This window comes from Muntiacus reevesi, chromosome 18 (genome assembly GCF_963930625.1).
Source record: "Muntiacus reevesi chromosome 18, mMunRee1.1, whole genome shotgun sequence".
Classification (NCBI taxonomy): Eukaryota; Metazoa; Chordata; class Mammalia; order Artiodactyla; family Cervidae; genus Muntiacus; species Muntiacus reevesi.
The window spans coordinates 22,643,074-22,663,874 of NC_089266.1; the positions used below are offsets into that span (position 1 = coordinate 22,643,074).

A 20,801-nucleotide genomic window follows, 5' to 3' on the forward strand; every position below is an offset into this window, starting at 1 on the left:
CTTGCCTTAAGGTTTTTCAAATGGTCACTCTGCACTGATACAATTTTAAGCAAGTACACTTTTTTGTAGCTCAGTTTCCTTATATGTAAAACGAAGATTAAGGGTCATAAGAAGATTCTCAGACATTCTCAGAAATGTCTCAGACATTTTTTAGCCTAAAGAATTTCTGAAAATATGACTTTGGCTTATAGCATCCATTGTACTTATTCTCTTCTCTCCTAAGAGGATTACCTCTAAACTATTGTTGAAGTGAAGTGATGTCACTCAGTCGTGTCTGACTCTTTGCGACCCCATGGCCTGTAGCCTACCAGGCTCCTCAGTCCGTGGGATTTTCCAGGCAAGAGTACTGGAGTGGGGTGCCATTGCCTTCTCCAGGGGATCTTCCCCACCCAGGGATCAAACCCGGGTCTCCCACATTGTAGGCAGACGCTTTACCGTCTGAGCTACAAGGTGTCTAAACTGTTGAGTTAAACGTGATAAAATGTGAAGTAGCACTTGACACAATGATTTTGTTTTTGCAGATGTTCTCAAATAGCGATGAAGCTGTAATCAATAAAAAACTTCCCAAAGAACTCCTATTACGGTAAGTCTAACTTTATGATGGTTTTTTTTGTTGTTGTTGTGTATCACTTTTGCCTGTTTAAAATAATCTTAGACTTTTTGCTAATTTTTGTGTATCCTCAGAATCTGGATTATCTGAATTTTAAAATCTATTGATGCCTTTATTAAACAGTCTTATCCTAGGAATTACAGCCTTTAAAAAGTTGCTTGAAACTTTCCTCTGTTAGCACTCGAGATGTCATTAGAGTAGCATGACTAAAGGAAGCACGCTCTCTTTGCAGAGTGTCAGCAGCCAGTATGCTCAGGGGCCTCTGCTCACGGCTGCTGCTGCGTCTAGCCCACAACCAGCCCCTGCTTCAGGGTGAAAAATGTCTCGCTCTAGTGCTGGTGAAGAGTGTTTCTGGCATTCCTAAGTATTTGCATGCTGAGTCCTCCACTCCGTTGCAGGATCCTTGGAAGCAGGAATTAAATCCTAGGACTTAAATTTTGAAAATGCTAAGGAAAAAAAAAAGAGAACTGAATTGAACTTGAAATGGATTTTTTCCATGAAAGTAAAACGTACATACGAGCTGGTTGACTGTAGTTGAAAGAACATCCTAAACTACCAGAGCCATTGGAAAATGCACTCTGAATATCTTGAGTATCCCATAAATTTCAGTGCAATTTTAGCTATCTTAAAGAAGAATATTTTCAAAACAGGTTGTGTTCTTCATTGTTACCATAAGCTGAGTACATTAAGACACACTTATTTTTAATATTGAGCTACCCAGGTGGCGCTCCCTGCCAATGCAGGAGACTCAGGAGATGTAGGTTTGAGCCTTGGGTTAGGAAAATCCCTTGGAGTGGGAAATGGCAACCCACTCTAGTACTCTTGCCTGGAAAATTCCATGGACAGAGGAGCCTGGCAGGCTACAATCCATGGGCCAGCAAAGGGTCAGCTATGACAGCGATCATGCTGTGATCATACTGTGTTTATGTTTTTATATTTCATTAGAGTTTTTCTATTTTTGTCATGAAACTCAGATTCCTTACAGTGGTCTACAAGACCCCTCATGTTGCGGCAGGGGAATAATATGATTTGGTTTATATTTTTTAAAGAATTAGCCTGGGTACTATGTGCCAGCCAGATTGGGAGATTGGAGTGGGGAGCAATAAGAATGCTATTAAAGAAATCTAGGCAAGAAATGAGGGTAACAGGGATAACATCTTCTGTAATTCTTGACACTGCACCATTGACTGCCCTGGCCCTTTCTAGCTTTAGACACCATTTCTCACTCCCCTCCCACGCCCTCCCCTCCTTTGCTTTTTTAGATATAATTGACATATAATCTATTAGTTTCAGGTATACAGCATAATGATTTGATATTTGTATATATTGCAAAATGGCAGTCCAGTGGTTAAGACTCCATGCTTCCACTGTTGAGGGTACAGGTTCAATCCCGGTTGGGAACTAAGATCCTGGCTCACCACAAAATGATCACCACAGTAAATCTAGTTAATATCCATCAAAACCCATAGTTAAAAATTTGTGGGGTTTTTTGTTGTTGTTGTTTTAGATGCTGCATATTAATGAGATCTTACAGTATGTTTTTCTCTCTGTGACTTATTTCATGTAGCATAAGTACCCTCAAGGTTCGTGTTGTGCTTATGGCAAGATTTCCTTTTTTTTTTTTTTTGGAGCTGAATAATATTCCATTGTACATGTGTGTATCACATTTTCTCTATCCATTCATCCATCAGTGGACACTTAGGTTGCCTCCATCTCTTCAGTTCAGTTTAGTTCAGTCGCTCAGTCATGTCCGACTCTTTGGGACCCCCTGGAAGCGTGCCAGGCCTCCCTGTCCATCACCAACTCCCAGAGTTTACCCAAACTCATGTCCATTGAGTCGGTGATGCCATCCAACCATCTCATCCTCTGTCGTCCCCTTCTCCTCCTGCCCTCAATCTTTCCCAGCATCAGGGTCTTTTCAAATGAGTCAACTCTTCACATCAGGTGGCCAACGTATTGGAGTTTCAGCTTCAACATCAGTCCTTCCAGTAACACCCAGGACTGATCTCCTTTAGGATGGACTAGCTGGATCTCCTTGCAGTCCAGGGGACTCTCAAGAGTCTTCTCCAACACCGTAGTTCAAAAGCATCAATTCTTCAGTGCTCAGCTTTCTTTATAGTCCACCTCTCACATCCATACATGACCACTGGAAAAACCATAGCCTTGACTAGACGGACCTTTGTTGGCAAAGTATTGTCTCTGCTTTTTAATATGCTGTCTAGGTTGGTCATAACTTTTCCTTCCAAGCAGTAAGCGTCTTTTAATTTCATGGCTGCAGTCACCATCTGCAGTGATTTTGGAGCCCCCCAAAATAAAGTCAGACACTGTTTCCATCTCTTGACTATTGTAAATAATGCTGCAACAAATATGGAAGTGCAGATATCTTCTTGTTAGGATTTTTGTTTTCTTCAGATAACTACCCAGAATTAGAATTGCTAGATTATATGGTAGGTCTATCTTTACTTAAGAATCTCATACTGTTGTTTTGTAATGGCTGTACCAATTTACTTTCTCACCAACAGTGTATGAGGGTTCTCTTTTCTCCACATCCTCACCAACACTTGTTATTTCTTGTCTTCTTGATAATAGCCATAGGGGAGAGTTAGTATCTCATTGTAATTTTGATTTAGTCACTATTTTGACTTTGCTCTATTAACTGCTGATGAATTGTAAGACCTGTAGTTGCCAGAACAGATAGTATTTGGGGGAAGATTGGATAAAGAGGAATTCCTATATCAACCAGTTTTTGTTACCACAAACAACTCCTAAATTTCAGTGACTTTTTCTTACCATTACCTGAATCTATGGGTTAACTGATTTCTCTTTCAGGCAATGGGTCAACTTTTTGTTTAAACCAATTAAGTGAAATAGAAAAGAAAATTTTGTGATATCTTTGAAATTACACTAAACAGGGAACCAAATAGTTAATGTAAATATTAATGAATTCTGTCCAGGGCATTTGTAATTTTTGAAATTCATTAAATGTAATATTTCCTTAGGAACTTTAAATAGCCTGATAAATATCTTGTGGGAGATATGTTAAGACTATGTGTTGTTACTCATTTTTGTCCACTAATTGTAACCTTCATTGATGTTACCTGAAACAGTTACTATTGTTATATTTGCCATGATTTTATATTTTCATAAGTCTTCCTGTGTTTATTAATTAGAATTCTACTGTAAGGAAGACCCTTCACATCTGTTATGTTTATTTATTCAGTTATTTATAATGGTATAGACTTGTGGATATGTGTTTTATATTATTATGAGTTATATTGTTACTGTCATTACTTATTGGTCAGATTTTTTTGTGTGTCTTCTAAATTTGTGGGTGTGTGTATTTGGAATTTCATACCATGTCTGTGTATTAGCTGTTTTAAAAAATACAGTTTAATAAGTAGCATAGACTATTTGGCTTGGTTAGATTTTTAAGTTGCATATTACATTATTTGATCCAACATGTATCAGTCTACAAGGGGAAAACTTGTGTTGCTAGGGCCAAGTTCAGAGCCACAGCCAATTTACCAATGAATTAAGGAAGTGTTCTTGTTTTTTCTTAGCTGTAGCTTACTTTAACTTACTAATTTTCCTCCTTTCCTTTTGAAACAAAGTTTATTAGTAATGCTCCAGCAGGCTGGAATCCACTGCTTGCATAATGTGAAATTCAGTTAGCGAAATTGACAGTACTTCCTTTCAGAGCAGAACCATGTGCATATCTTTAGGAGTACCTCTTGAAAAATGAATATCAGTGTTTATAAGACAAAGACTCTTCTGTTTTCCAAGAGCTAATGTAAAGTGACTCGTTTCCCAGGATTCCTTCTGAGGATGATATTGGTAACTTTAAAAATAACGTGAGTGGTAAGTAAGACTGTTTGAACCCACACATGCCCTTTTAGCTATGAAACAAAATGCAGTTTCAGAAATAGGATTATCATTATTTACAAGAATCTGAAACTTTTTTCATTAATTTTTCAACTCTTGGGGTGTTGAGTCATAATTATCATGTAATATGTTATGTGGATGTGTATACATGCTGTCTTATTATATTCTATCCCAGGAAGCTTACAACACTGATGATATCTAGTATTTTCATTCACTTTAATTGCCAAGAGTTCAGGGTGGATAGGAGTGTGTGTTTTCTTACTTTTAAGGGCATAATGGTTAGGAACATCAACTCTGAAATCTGAACACCTGCATTTTGTCATATAGTAGCTGTAAACTGGAGTTTAGTACCTACCTTTTAGGAAGGTACTAAAATCCTCCCTGGTGACTTAGTGGTAAAGACTTCGCCTGCCAGTGCAGGAGAGGCGGGTTCAGTCCCTGGGTTTAGAAGATCCCCTGGAGAAAGAAATGGCAGCCCACTCTAGTATTCTTGCCTGGGAAATCCCATGGACAGAGGAGCCTGGCGAGTTACAGTCCATGGAGTCACGAAAGATTTGGACATGACTTGATGACTAAACAACAATGAACAAGCATCATAAGGGTTGATAAATATAAAGTGCTTACTAGAAAGAGTGCCTGGCACATAGGAAGTGCAATAAAATGTCATGTATATTACTATTCTATTTTTTACTCACAGACCATAAAATGATGTGACTAGATGCTCAGACTATCAAAAGTGATCATCTCTCACCTTTAATGTGCATTGGCAGATGTTCCTGAATCAAAGAACAGAAAAACAATATTGCTGTTACTGACCATTTCGTTTTCTAGTCTTCTCAATTATCCAGAACAAATCAGAGAAACAGAAAGCAAGCTGGAAGATCAAATGTGCATTTTACTTAAAGGATACATACCAGCCATTTCTCAGTTCCCATTTACTTCTTATTTATTTTTTTCATTAAACACAGTTAACAAAAATTCAATTATGAATATCAGTAAATAAAAATGGGATCAGGAGAGTTGATAGGGGGACCACTGAGTTTATTATTAGCAATCTGACAATAAGAGAGACTATATAAAAACCAATTTTAAAAGCAAGCTAAAGCAGGGAACTTTTCCGGTGGTTCACTATTTAAAGCTCTGAGCTTCCAGTTCAGGGGGCACCTGGTTGGAGAATTGAGATTCTGTGTGCTGCACAATGTGGCTTAAAAAAGGAAAGAAAATGAGAAAGAAAAAAAAAGAAAACCAACAAAAACAAACATGTAGGATTGAGAAAAGAGTAGTGGCTCCCAGGTGGGAAAGGTATAAAGGGGGTCAACTGTATGGTGAATTAATGGAAAATAAATTTTGGGTGGTGAGCATGTTGTAGGGTATACAGAAGTAGAAATACAGTGTTTTACACATGAGGCTTACACAGTGTTATAAATCAGTGTTACATCAGTTAAAAATTAATAGTAACATTCAAAAAAAGTACAGGGTTGTTTATTTAATGAAGAGAAGTTTTAGTCACTTAGTTACTCAGGATTTCACTGAATAGAATGATAATTGATGTTCTTTATGAAAGCCACGAGATACCAAAAATAATTAAATTATGTCCCCTTAAACCGTTCGGGGGGCAGGGGTTCATGTGAAACATTTTGTTTCATACCGATTTTTAACACAGTAGTTTACATATATGACACTTTATAAATATAAGCATATGTTTAGGCTGTTTTTTCCCCATACCGTGTATGCATGATGCATTTTCATTTGAGTTTGCTACTGCAATTAATCTATACGTTTCCTTGGTGAGAGAATAAAAGAAGTATATTTTATTCTCCATTAGCGGAATGCTGAAGTTCAATAATTACTATAGGTCTCATTCTTGTCCTCCTTAGTCCTTCAACTTTCTTTCTTTGTTTTAAAGAATTTGTTTCTGTAGAGCAGTTTTAGGTTTACAGTGAAATGAGAGGAAGGTACAGAGATTTCTCATGTGCCCCCTTCCTCACACATGCAGGCCTCCACCCCCATTATCAACATAACCCACCAGAATGTTTTTTATTTGTTTGTTTGCCAAAGATGAACCTATATTAACACCTTATAGTTATCTTAAGTCTGTAGTTTACCTTAAGGTTCACTCTTGGTGTTGTAGATTTTATGAAGTGAAATGAAGTGAAGTGAAGTCGCTCAGTCATGTCCAACTCTTTGCAACCCCCCAGACTGTAGCCTACCAGGCTCCTGCACCCTTGGGATTTTCCAGGCAAGAGTACTGGAATGGGTTGCCATTTTCTTTTCCATAGATTTTATGGGTTTGTGCAAATGTGTAGTAACATATCCATCATTACAATGTCATACATAGTGTTTTTACTGCTGTAAAAATCCTTTCTGCTTTGCCTGTTTATCTCTCTCCCTTCTCACCCCTTGTTGTTCAGTCACTCAGTCGCGGCTGACTCTTTGCGACTCTATGGACTGCAGCCTGGCTTCCCTGTCCTTCACCGTCACCCGGAGCTTGCTCAAACTCATTGAGTCGGTGATGCCATCCAACCATTTTGTCCTCTGTCGTCCCCTTCTCCTCCTGCCATCAGTCTTTCCCAGCACCAGGGTCTTATCCCTGGCAACCACTTATTTTTTGATCTCCATAGTTCCGAGTTTTCTGGAATATTACACAGATGGAATTTCCTTAAACCTTACTATAAGAGGAGACATGCAGTGTACCAAGCATTATGTTGGATATAGAAATAAAGGAGACTCTTTGTCCTCAAGAAATTCAGTGAGTAGTAGAAAAGACTGACAGGAAAATAATCAATATAAAGGTATAATGGAGGTTTGCCTAGAGCAAAGCTCACATGTAGGACATTACAGCCAACCTTAGAGAGTTCAGAAGATGCTTCCGAGGAAATGAAACATGAGCTGAGTCATAAAGGGGTAAGTAGTGATTAACTGGATGTTGCAAGAGAGAAAGAAGAGCATTTCAGGTGAGATTATTGTTTCCTCTTTGTGGACAGAGGCAAAGGGTTTTTGATTCAGGTATGCTGTAAGATTTGAAGCTCAAGCTCTTTTGCATAATACATAGTTTTGTAGTTTAGGATTTTTTTCCCCTAAGGCTTGCCTGGCAAACAAACTCTTCTTTGTGATATTGTTTATATTGGAGAGTTTACGAACTTTGCATATGCTGTCTGTTAATAAATTGGATGCTGCCTGTCTCAAACTTCATCTCTTCCCTGGTTTTCGTGTTTCTTCATAGTTGCCTTTGTTTTTTTTTTTTTCCGGCTGTGCCATGTGGCATGCGGGATCTTAGTTGTCCAACCAGGGATGGAACCTGTGCCCCCTGCAGTGGAAGCAAGTCCTAACCACTGGACCACCAGGGAAGTCCTGCCATTTGCTGTTTTAATGTTTCCAAACCTAACATTCCGTTGCCTGGAGGAACTACACCAGCAGTAACAAAATACTCTTGAGCAGTGAATTGGCTGTTTTATTTTAGATCTGTTAGAGACTTCAGCTCTTGCTTGGCTCCAAATTTTCTTAGACAGTAGCAACTCTCCATTGTTGCCTTGTTGTCTTGGTGAAAGTTGCTCAGTCGTATCTGACTCTTTGTGACCCCATGGACTACACAGCCCATGGAATTCTCCAGGTAAAATACTGGAATGGAGAGCTGTTCCCTTCTCCAGGGGATCTTCCCAACCCAGGGATTAAACCCAGGTCTCTCACATTGCAGGCACATTGTTTACCAGCTGAGCCAGAAGGGAAGCCCTGATATCTTGGTAGTGATGGACTATTAATAAGATACGTATTAGGCACATTGCCTTTGTGTAGGTTATTTATGTATGTGGACACAAAGCTGTTTGTCTTTTGAGACTGAGAGCCACATGACTATGTGAAGATACTATTTTTTTCAAGTCCTTATTGTTTTCCTATCATTACACATTCTAGTACATGAACTCCCACCAGGCTCAGCTTCATATTGTGGGGTCAGTTTTTGATAGCTCTAAAATCATGACTCTGTCAAGATTGGGGCCGTCTTGAGGACAAAGGAGCATGAGTATCCTAGGAATATAATCCTAGGAGAAAACATTATTTGGAAAATAATCTTTTAACAATCTCTTTGTTTCCTGAAGTTTGTGTTTTCTGTGTGTTAATTGTGTTTTTGTTCATGGCTTGGATGCAGGAGTTAGCTTGCAAAATACAAGATGACCCAATTAGATATATATATAGCTGATACTATAGCCAGTGGTTATTGTTTGTATTTTTACTTCTTGCCACTTTTTTCCTCTTTTTGTTTTTAAATTATTTTAGATTTACTGAAAAGATTCAGAAGTAGTTCAAAGAAATTCCGTAAAATTTTTACTTGGATTCCCCAAATATTAACCTTTGACCTTACTTAAATTATTTTTTTCTTCTATTTGGGTTAAGTTGCAGACCATACTTTTTACCCAAGACTTCAGTGTGAATTTTCTAAAATCAAAGACTCTCATATATAAACACAGTACAGTAATTGAAATTACTGTAATTTCAAAATGCATGTTGATGTGATACTATTATGTAGTTTATAGACCTTATCCCTATTTTACCAGTTATCCTATGCATGATCCTACTCGTGTTCATTGTAGTACAAGGCAAGAAAAAATATTTTTCTTTCTGATTCAAGTTGTAGTCCAGGATCACAGGTTACATTTACTGTCACTTCTCTTCAGCTGGCTTTAATTTTGAATAGGCCTTCAGTCTTTATTTGTCTTTTATAGCCAATGACAGTTTTGAAGTTTCTTTACAGAATGTCCTTCATGAGTAAATTCAGTTGGCACAATTTTGTAGGAATACCACAGAAACAGTATAGTACCCTTCTCACTGTTCATGTGCTGTGCTAATCGCTCCAGTCATGGCCAGCTCTTTGTGACCCTATGGACCATAGCCCGCCAGGCTCCTCTGTCCATGGGATTCTCTAGGCCAGAATGCTGAAGTGGATTGCCGTGCCCTCCTCCAGGGGATCTTCCTGGCCCAGGGATCGAGCCCACATCTCTTATGTCTCCTGCATTGGCAGGTGGGTTCTTTACAACTAGCACCACCTGGGAGGCCACCTCATTGTTCGTATCATAAGCGTAAGATGTCTGTTTGTCCCATTACTGTTGATGTTAATTTTGATCATCAGGTTAAGGTGGTATCTGCCAGATTTCTCCACTGTAATGTTACCATTTTCCCTTTTATCTTTAGTAAGTGTCTGGTGGTGCAATACTTTGAGACTGTGTGAATATCTTGTTTCTCATCAAACTTTAACTCAGTCGGTCAAAGTTTCAGTTTCTTGCTTGAAACAGTTATTACAGTTGTGGCTACCAAACTGATTCTCTGATTCCATCTTTACTTCTACATTTTACCAGTTGGAATTCTCTAAAGAAGAGTTTTCCTTTCTATCCTGTTTTTTCCTTTCTTTAGTAACATCAACATATCCTCATGAATTCCTGTTTCATTCAGTGTTTGGTAATCCCATTTGGATTTTTCTTGTTTTCTGCTCAAAATGTTTCAAATTTAGCCAGTGGGAGTCCCTAATGGTTATATTATATGTTCTTGGAATATGTCCTATCATTCTCTGAATATATCCCTGTTTTTCGGCACAAGATTCTCTAGGATCTTGTACTTTTCCTAACCCAGTCCTGGCATCAGACATTTTTGCAAGGAGCTCAGGGATGATTTTTAATGGAAAATGGTATTTAGAAACTAAGATCTCTACCATAGCTATGTTTATTGCTACTGGACATCATTGCTTGTGGATCTTCTCATCAGATGGAGCTAAGAAATACATGTTTGAAGGTGGGTAGTGCATGAACACATCTTTATGCAGTTTTATATCTGTATCTATACATAGATGAATAGATAGATTAAACATGACAATTCTCTTACATAACCAGTTTATACTAACACCTCCAATCCTAGTCTAATACCTCCAGGCTCATTTTAGCTCTCCTTTCCATATTTATGGGTGTAATATGACTCTTCTTCTCTAAGGGAGAAATATGACTCTGTCTACAATATAATTACTTATTTACTCAATCTTAGATTGCACATGAAATAACCCATTACACTGTGAAGAATCTAATTAGAGTTCATTATTTATAGTTTTTTGGTATGAGTTTGTTCGTTTTTGGTCTTTTGCCTGGTGATATACAGAAAATACAGAGTTCAAAAGTTACATTGGTTCTCTTTTTTTTACATTCATTTAAAATATTTTAGTTCATTTTATTCATCTCTGTGTATTCAGTTTGGAGTTTTATTCAGTGTATTCATTTGTTTATTTTTAGCAGATAGGTAACTTGGCTGTCCCCAGCCTACAAACTTTGTGTCCCATGTTGTGGGTGGCCCCTGAAATGCAAGTTCAGTTCTTCTAAATTTAGCAGCTTGGAGTGTTTCCACCACATGCAGTAGCCAGAGGTCTCTTGGGGGTTTGGATGGAATTTGTGCCCCCTCACCTCATTCTAACTCTATTTCTCTCTTCACTTTCTGTTGCCTATGGTTGCTCCAAACTCTGCTGTTGATTCCCCTTCACAGGTTTCTATTCAAGTTCTAAGAGCCCCAAGTACAACCTGTCCGCAGAATAAAACCCATGAAAAAAACGAAACACCTGGAGAGTCGTTTGTTGTTCCCTTTTCCCCTTTAATAACTGCCTGCATTTGTTCACTCTTTGCCTTCAGATGGTTGTTGTTATATTTTGTTCACAATCTGATGTTGTATCTAGAAAGTTAGTCTAGTGGAAACTTACTCAGCCATGACCAGAAGTAGAACTGAATTTTGTTTATTTCTGACTTTATAAAACAAACATGATCAGAGACCAGATAGATCTGTCCAACAGGAGATATATCCCTCCTTTCTTCCTCAACCCCATCCTTCTTTTTGAATCTTTAAGATGAGTTCTGACTGAAGAATGATTCTTGACTTTGACTTATTTTGAGTATTAGATCTCAACTCAGGTAGATGCCATCTTTGACGTTCATTTTTTGTTAGTGGATCTGGATTAACCAAAAAATTCCTCTTCATCTAGAGATTTGAATTTGTAAATTAATGAAAAGGCTTTGCTGTTATTCACTGTTGTCATCTCTCTACCCTGGTGTATTTCAGTCCATGATCGGGGGGTTAAAAACATGAAGGTGTAGTTGTCTGCAGTTTGCTTTAAAAATATCTGAATTGCACATCTTTTATAAATGTTTTTGAAAATCATAAATTGTCACCTTTATATAATATTCATAAGAATCACCTGGAGAGATTAGTTTTTAAAAAAAAATTCTGCAGATATCTGGGCTCCACATTCAGAAATTCTGAATACCTTCTGAATACTTCCTCTAGGACCATGCACATCTTTTTTTTTTTTCATATGGCAATAAGATCTACTTATAATTAGATCCTAACTTCCTCCACATTATATTTTAGAAACCTATCCAAAGTCTTTTTGCTCGAATGGGGAAGATGAGGCCTACTTTGCTTAAACTTGGGTGGCCTAAAGCTAGGCCAGTTTTTCAACAATCCCTTGATAAGAGATGGGGAAAGACTTTTATTGAAGCAGTCAAGCAGAATCCTTCAATAGTAGCAGACTTTTCATTCTCCCTCAGTTTTCTTATCTCTTTGATCATAACCATTCTGGTTATGGATAATAGGTATCCTCAAGAAGACATTGTGTAAAGGGTTGCCGTGTAAAGTACCAAGCCTGAAGATAATGAAAAGCAGTATAATGTAGTTTTACTGTTCTTGCCTGTCGTATAAAAATAGCAGTATCGTTTCACCTTGACTTGTCCTACAAATGCATACTTAAAATTATAGTGATTTTTTTAGTTTAAATTATTGTTAACCGTATTTAAAGGATAAATGATATCTGTGAGCCTCCTCTTCACCATCCTCCATTTCCCCAACCGGCCTCTCCCCTTCTCCAGCACCCAGTCAACTGTAACTAAAACTCTAGCGGCTTATCCCATCAATCCTTATATTTGTGTTTCTAAAGGTAATTGTCTCTCCTGTCAACTATGTAGGATAAGTAGAAGCCAAAAGTTACTAAATAACAGCAGACATTTAGACAGACTGTGGAGTGGTTGATGGGATTTAAGCACAGAGGCTTGTCACATCCATCTTAGGCTTCCCTGATAGTTCAGTTGGTAAAGAATCCGCCTTCAATGCAGGAGACCCCAGTTCGATTCCTGGGTCAGGAAGATCCCCTGGAGAAAGGATAGGCTACCCACTCCGGTATTCTTGGGTTTCCCTTGTGGCTCAGCTAGTAAAGAAGCTGTCTGCAATGCAGGAAACCTTGGTTCGATCCCTGGGTTGGGAAGATCCCCTAGAGAAGGGAAAGGCTACCCACTCCATGAGGTAGCCTGTGACTCCATGGGGTCACAAAGAGTCGGAGATGACTGAGCAACTTTCACTTTCAAGCACAGAAGCTTATCCCATCTATCTTACTAGGAAGCCAAATCAGGACTGGAAAGTCCAAACTATTGTTGCCATAGAGGAGCACAGAGACTGTATTTGTCTTCTTTCTCTCTTTTTAATGTAGCATAATGTCAAACCCAGGTGAAAAGCCAACTCAAGGGAATTTTGACATTAAGAACCCCAGACAGTACATTCTAAGAATGGGATTATGATTGTTGGGATATGTGCTTCATAAAGTCTCCTAGGTCTACATTTGACCTATAGCCTCAGGTTTCATGTCTGTCTATTATGCTTTATTTTGTGGAGAACCTTTCTGTTGACTACTAAACCTAGTCTAACTAGGATCTATTATCTAAAACTTCTCTCCTCTGTCTCTGCCATGTGTAACATTATATTTATGCAAATTACTTAGGGATTACTGGTGATTTGGCAGAAATGGGATCTTGAGGAAGCTCCACAAAAAAGATAGCATATAGTGGATGACAGGGAAAAGCAGCAGCATTAAGCAGTATAAGAAGGTTTGTTGCACTTACTGTTTCCTAAAACTTACTGTTTTAGGAATTGAGGTACCTAGATTGATAGTATATGTATTTATTTGGGAATGGAGTTTATAATCAGTATTTAAAAAGATGGAAACTTTATTTTTTTAAAGAGAGCCATCAGGGTTGTAGCAGGGTCACCTCAAGGGATCAAGGAAGGCATTCACACTTTCCATCTGTGAGAAAATAGAGAAAATTACCATATGAGAAAATATGGTATATGTATACATTGGAATATTATTCAGCTTTTAAAAAGTAAGGCAGTTCAGGTACATGCAACAGCTTGGATGAACCTTGAAGACTTGAAATAAGAAGCCTGTAACAAAAAGGCAAATACTGTCTGATTCCACTGATATGAAGTATGTAGGGTAGTCAGATTCATAGAGAAACTAAGTAGAGTGGTGGTTGCCGGGAGCTGGAGGAGAGGGAAATGAGGAGTCCTTGTTCACTGTGTGTAGAGTTTCCGTTTGGGAAAGTGAGGAAGCTCTTGAGATGGCTAGTGGTGGCGGTGCTTGTGCAGCCCTGTGACTGTACTTCATACCATTGAACTGCACATTTAAAAGTGGTCAACTGGTAAGTTTCATGGGATGTATATTACCCAAATTAAAAAACAGTTTTAAAAAACTTTATTTACAAAATGTATATAACTTTCTCTCTGATGTAATTATTAACTCAGTTTGTTCCAGGTTCTAAAATGTGATTGACAGCCTCTAATCACCAAATAGTTCGTTCTGTTACAGTAACTTGGAATAGAAAATGTAGCCTTCATCTCCAGATTGATGCTTCTTGACCTTCATTTTGTAACACTCCAGTATCCCATCTCAAGGAACATCATCTTTAAAGTACATGCTATATTGTACCTTTTGCCACCTACAGAATAGCTTCGCTTGCTATTCAGATCAAAGTGACCTTTAAAGGTATTCATGAGTAAGGAGACCTTGAAGCTCAAGTGACCCATTCATTTTATTCCCAGGGTGCTCTGACCTGTCTTTATGGGTGGCCTATGGTATAGAGAGTTATCGTTCTTTAGGCAAGTTAATTATTTAAAATAATAATGCTTCAGTAATATTACTTAAACTCTCTAAGAGAGTCTCTACAATAATACTAAATTGTCTAAGACTGAGAAAAAAATCTAGGTGGTGTTTCCCGACATTGATGTGTTAATGAGAAACAAAATTCCCAGACTGGTGTCTAAACCTGTGTTAATTCCAATTTTCCAAATTGGAATTAAATATATAGAGATTTAACATTTTACAGTTGCTAATTTTTAGGTGTTGCCAATATTTTATTTTTTTCCCTTCATAACTGTAAAATTCTTTATAAAGATATCCCTCCCCTAGCCTCTTTCTTTTGATAGTCAGAGTATGGAAATTGCTTTTTTACTTTAAAAAAATGTATTAGAAATATTTTATCATCCCTTGATGTGAATGATGAACTTGTACTTACACATAACATTATCAGGTAAAAGATGACTTTCTCCCCTGTTTTATATGGGTAGTATTAATCTTTATAAATTGCTTCAGCTTTTTGTGCGATTATTTAAAGGACTTCTGTCTTTTTCTGCATGTGTTAACATAGCCAATTATTTATAGGCAAAAATCAAGAGAAACTCCTTCGTCATATAATGTATAGTAAAGTTTTTCTCCCTCTCTTTTTAGGATATTTTCTTTTCTGGATGTTGTTACCCTATGTCGCTGTGCTCAGGTCTCCAGGGTAAGAGTGGCTGACATGATTAGAAGAGCATCCCTTCCTGACGTTAGTGATAATCAGCTTCTGTAGCAGACGAACCATTCACTTCAGATGGTAGTTGTGTGTTACGTTTCCAAGGATGTTGTTGCACCCATGGCATCCCTAAACCCATGTTAATTCTACAGTGGAATTCTATTATATTGTTTCTAACTTTAGTTTTTTTGAAATGACTATTCCTATAATACGTGCAGAGGAAGCATCTAAAAGGAAAAAGCATATTAAACATGCAAATTAAAAGGCTAGACTTTACTTAGAACTGTAATAATACAGTGTTTCATCATGTTTCATCCTACTTCATTTTATGTATATACATGGAAAGCTTTTGATATCTCATGGTATTTTTTTTCTCAAAAGGTTATAACTAGAATTTAATTTTTAAGAAATTATAGAGCAAACCAGATTCCTTTCTCAAAGTCAATTCTGCATTACTCTTACTTAACCAACCTTTGACAATTGACATTACTGTGACAAAACAGTGAAATATCATAATCTTATTGTTGTGCTAATACTAAGAATAGAATCTCTATTGTGGGAAAATTACATTATGAACCATTCCTAGTCTCTTTTGTAATATAGATATATAATAATTAATAAAATGAGTGAATACATATAATTACCACCTTTTTATAAAATGGACAATGGCTTTTTGATTGTTTAACAAATATTTATTGAGAACCTGCTATGTGCCAGGTATAGTTGTAGGTGCTGAGTATGTAATATGACTATATCAGAGTATTTATCTTTGTAAAGACAGGTTTACCTTCAAATCTCCAACACTGATTTCCTCAGGAAAAACAAAAAAGCACAGAACTTAGCATAGAAAATTCACCTTATCTTGCTAACTTTAATGTAATTTCTACATCCTAAAAGCCATACTGAAACTGTGTATCAGCTATTAGGAAATAGCTGATGATTTCTATTCATGACACTTCTGTTCCTGGTGTCTGAGTTGTTGCCCTAGTCATAGCTGGTACAAATGAGTTGGGGTTTCTTTTCTGTCTGCATTTGAAGCTGAGACCATCACTGAGAAACAAAATTCCCAGACTGGTGTCTAAACCTGTTCAGTAGCAGAGTCTCATTTCAAGAGTGTTGATTTGAGTGAGTTTTAATTGTTGTTTTCATGTTCAGGTTCTTCTTCCTTAATGTGTTTTAACTTAAAAAGAAGCACAATGCCAGTCTTCGTTAAATCTGTACAGTTGGTTCATCAGTGGTTAGCCTGTTACTCTCTGTACTTGAAGTATTTTGTTAATGTGCTTTAAAAAAAAAAACAACTCTGGAGAGAAACCTGTCATTCCTAATTTTAGTCTCAGTTTAGCATGTTTCCTGCTTGCAGGAAAAAGTAGTGTGAGGAAATGAGAAATATCAACCCAATTCAGAGGTATATTTAGCCCATGAATTTAGTGAACAGATGATCTTCACGAGTGTTATCTCTTGTCTACCGTGGAGTCATTTAAGAACCCACTGGGGGCGTCCCTCAGGGGTCAGTGATAAAGAACCCGCCTGCCAGTGCGGGAGACGTGGGTTTGATCCCTGATCCAGGAAGATCCCACATGCCACAGAACAACTGAGCCTGTACTCTAGAGCCCGGGAAGCACAGTACTGAATCCTGTGTGCCCTAGAGCCCGTAGTCAGCAGCGAGAGAAGCCACCTCAGTGAGAAGCCCGCACACTGCAGCTTAGGAAGTAGCCCCCACTTGGTGCAACTAGAGAAAAGCCCACACAGCAACGAAGACCCAGCACAGCTAATAAAAGATAAATAAAATGTTTTTAAAAAAAAAAGGAGAAAAACATTAGAAAATTATGAAGCCACAAAATGAGAAGTAACATTGAAATCCTAAGAGACCATTAAAGATTTCTAGAATAATGACTTTGTTTTCCCCTGTACCCCTGGCATATGTCTTGCTGGTTGTATGACAGTTACCTGGGACTTAAAAGTGTACCTGCAGTTTCCTTTTTACAATTTCAGTATCGAATCTGTGTTTTGAATTGTTGTAGAAGGAGATGATATTCTCAGTTTATGACTTAACAGGATTGACTTTTGCATACACTTTAAATTTAATAAGGAAAACTTTTAAAGGCTTTCTGATTAAAATACAATGCAGAATGATCCATAGCAAATTAACTCTGTGGAGTCATTTTTCACCTTATCCTGAAAAGTTGAAAAGCTTTCTTGCCTCTCTTTAGCTAATTAAAGAAATGTATTACCATTGAATCGAGTTGAAAGGAAAGATGACCAATTGAAAAACATGCCTGAGTGAGCTAACTGGTAATGAGGAAAGCATTAAAGTCTCTGTCACGTATTTAGAGAAATGAGTGTCTTTTGTAAATCCCAGGTCACAGTTTCAGATCCAAACAAGTGATGCTATGGATTAGCATATTTTTGTTGAACATGGTATATGTATTGAACACACTACATTCAGAGTCCATCTTCTTTTTTTGGTTTCATCCTCAACTTGTTCCTAGAGTAACAGCCTTGCTTTTCACCAGTTGGATCGTCTCATTTTGAAATTAGAAATTCCAGTTAGAAAACAGTCTCTGACTATGTACTTACTATAAGCTGTCCTTTCCCCAGCCCCCTAATGTAAGATCTTTCACAGCTGCTAATTTCTGTACCCACTCATTTATGAGATAATCTGCTTGGAGAATAAAACATGAATCAGAAATGAGACTCACCTTTTGGGAGTTAATGATGGGGGTGCTGAGACATTTTTTTGGACAATTTCAATCATTAGTAGGTTGACTTTTGAACTTGGATTTTGCTGGCTTTTCCCCTTCATTTCAGCTTCTGCTCATTTTGTGTCTTTTTCTTCAAAATAGGCCTGGAATGTTCTGGCTTTGGATGGCAGTAACTGGCAGCGAATTGACCTGTTTGATTTCCAGAGGGATATTGAGGTATAATTATGTGGTGTGTGGCCCCATTTCTCTTGTTAGAATGTAATTACAGCATGGAACAAATTAGCCTCAGCTATATAAACCTCCTTTCCCTGGAGAGAGAAACCATTAATTTCAGTGCATCCGAATTTCATGAGAGCCTGCAGTGTTCCCCAAGAGCTTGTTCAGCCTTTGAGAATAAGCAAAGTTATTTTACTGAAATAGTAGTAAATTATTTATTACTAAGTTGTTTTTATTTTTGTTGTGGAAATATGGACCTGTGTTTGCTTTTTTTAGGAAGTCTTTTTATATCCGTTTATGGAAAAATAAGTGGAGTTAAGAACTTACTGAGGCATAATATTTGCATAAATTCTTCTTGATGAGCATTTTGGATTCTAGGAGAGCCTACAGATAGTTTTTCTTTCATTCTCCAGAAAAATTTATTGGATTACTTTTGCTGTGGAGAGATTTTTTTTTCCCTTCTCATTTCTCCCTCCTACTTCATCCTTAGTATTGCCTGTTTTCTCAAATGAAGAATGGCTTAAGCTTATATTATAGTAACCTGAATTTTAACTCTGTGGTCCTTGGTTCTCTCATCTGGAGAGTGCAAATCATAGCTTCCTCACTGTGTTACAAGGATTAAGTAAGATTTAGGTTTAGATTTTTTTCAGCTGGGTTGGGTTTTTGTTTTTAAAGTACTAATGAAGCTTAGTTGTCTTGAGGATTCATGTAAGAAGTTTAAGAAACCTCACATGAACTTTCCATTATCTTCAGAAAGTACCATCAACATGGTGGATTTTTGTTTTTCCCAATTCTGTTTATCTTCATGGATGTAAATGTTTAAAGCAACCTAACCACGAAATCATTCAGCAAGCTTTTGTTAAGTGTTCATTGAGTCTCTGCTGTACTTAGAGCAGTATAGTAAATATACCGAAACAATAACACAGTGATATAATAAGAGAACTACAGAGCACCATTTCCTCAAATATAAAGTATCTTAAAGATAAAATAAATAACAATATAGAGTTTAAGCATATTTTAAATAGATCAAGAAAGCTGATTTGATTTAATTAGGTTTTTAAAACGAGTTAGAAGCATTTTAAAAATGAGAATGTGTTCTTTCCAAAAACGATGTGGTGGCTTATCTTTTTGTATACCATCTTCTCTTTTTTACAGGGCCGGGTAGTGGAGAATATTTCAAAAAGGTGTGGGGGCTTTTTACGAAAGTTAAGTCTTCGTGGGTGTCTTGGAGTAGGAGACAATGCTTTAAGGTAAAAACACTGCTACTGATTAACTGATCTTACTGACTGGAGTAAAAGCAACACGAGACACAGCAGCATCTCACCAGCAAAGGCTGGGATCGTTTTCGTCCTCTTAAGCTGTTCTGAACCCAAATACACATTCACTGCTTATCATACAAATATCCAGTAGTGGGATGAGTGGTTTGGTGAATAAAACAAGAACACGTGCTCCCCCCCAAAAAACAAGCTTCCCCATATTACAAGTGGTTCATTTGGAGCCTTGAGTAAAGTTTGTTGTTTGTTTAATTCAAGCTCGGATAATTTTAACTTTGGTTGACAAGAGGATTGATGTTTAAAAGTTGAAAATTAATTTATTTGTAACTTTAACGACTTTTGGTACTGATATCCAGGTTTGCTGTTTTGTATCTTCTGTTATTTTTTTAATCCTGAGAATTGTGCACATTTTGCCTCAGACCCTTTACTTTGTTTCTTTCCTGTAAAGAACCTTTGCACAAAACTGTAGGAACATTGAAGTACTGAATCTCAATGGGTGTACAAAGACTACAGATGCGTAAGTATTTTATATTTTAGAAGGGTAAGTCATAGCCCATTGTGTCCTGCCTGTACTAGCTTTAATGTAGGCTACTAAATAGATTTAGTAAATTTCATTTGGTTTTATAGAGAAGAGATGTTTCAAGAAAGAGAATGTGACTTTAGAAGTTAGAAATGGAACAAAAAGCTTATTTTGGAATTTGGCCCAAATTCTGCCTTGAAATTTAAAATAAAACTTGATACTTGATATTATTTAGTAATATTGCTAGTTTTGTTTTCTCTATACCTCCACTCTTTTATCTTTTTCATTTTATCTTACTGTGAAAAATTCCTAAACAGTGTAAATAATGCATTTCTTTTTTTGCACTGAGTCTTCGTCGCTTTTGAGCAGCCTTTCTCTAGTTGTGGCAAGTGGGGGCTACTCTTTGTTATGGTGTGGGGATTTCTCATTGTGATGGCCTCGTTGCAGAGCACAGGCTCTAGGCATAGGCTTCGGTAGTTGCAGCATGCAGGCTTGAGGGCTCTGGAGTGAAGGCTCGCTGGTTGTGGCACATGAGTTTGTTGCTCTGCAATATGTGGAATCCTCTCAGGCCAGGGATGGAATTCGTGTACCCCACATTGGCTGGAGGATTCTTATCTACTGCTCCACCAGGGAAATCCCAATATGCATTACTAAAATAAGCATTTCTGAAAAATAAAAGCTTTTAACATAAGCACATTAAATTCATAGATCTTAACTATCTTAAAGTCATCAAATAACCACAGGTTAATTAATGTTCAGAATTTTGCATGTTCTAGTGACTTTAGCAGTATATTAAATATAGTTTAAAAGAAAAAAGATACAGACTTTAAAAATCAAGGGTGGAGACCTCTGCTTCTGACAACAGTCACCACCCTCCTTCTATAAACAGCTCTAAAACTGTACAAAACATAGAAAGCAAGCAGTCTGAAATGTTGAACAATATGCAGAGCAAAACTGAGA

General features: G+C 37.3%; 1 protein-coding gene and 1 pseudogene across 3 annotated transcripts in view; one reads left to right on the top strand and one right to left on the bottom strand.

The window, feature by feature from the left end:
• LOC136149795 (large ribosomal subunit protein eL19-like) overlaps positions 1-20,801 on the bottom strand; it is a 239,275-nt pseudogene that overhangs the window by 149,237 nt on the left and 69,237 nt on the right.
• FBXL20 (F-box and leucine rich repeat protein 20) overlaps positions 1-20,801 on the top strand; it is a 95,386-nt gene that overhangs the window by 49,516 nt on the left and 25,069 nt on the right. For all 3 annotated transcript variants that reach the window (XM_065908739.1, XM_065908740.1, XM_065908741.1), the window contains exons 2-6: positions 522-583; positions 15,066-15,120; positions 17,973-18,047; positions 19,203-19,297; positions 19,770-19,838. In XM_065908739.1, coding sequence (XP_065764811.1) covers positions 522-583; positions 15,066-15,120; positions 17,973-18,047; positions 19,203-19,297; positions 19,770-19,838 — 356 coding nt within the window. The remainder of the gene's footprint in view (positions 1-521; positions 584-15,065; positions 15,121-17,972; positions 18,048-19,202; positions 19,298-19,769; positions 19,839-20,801) is intronic.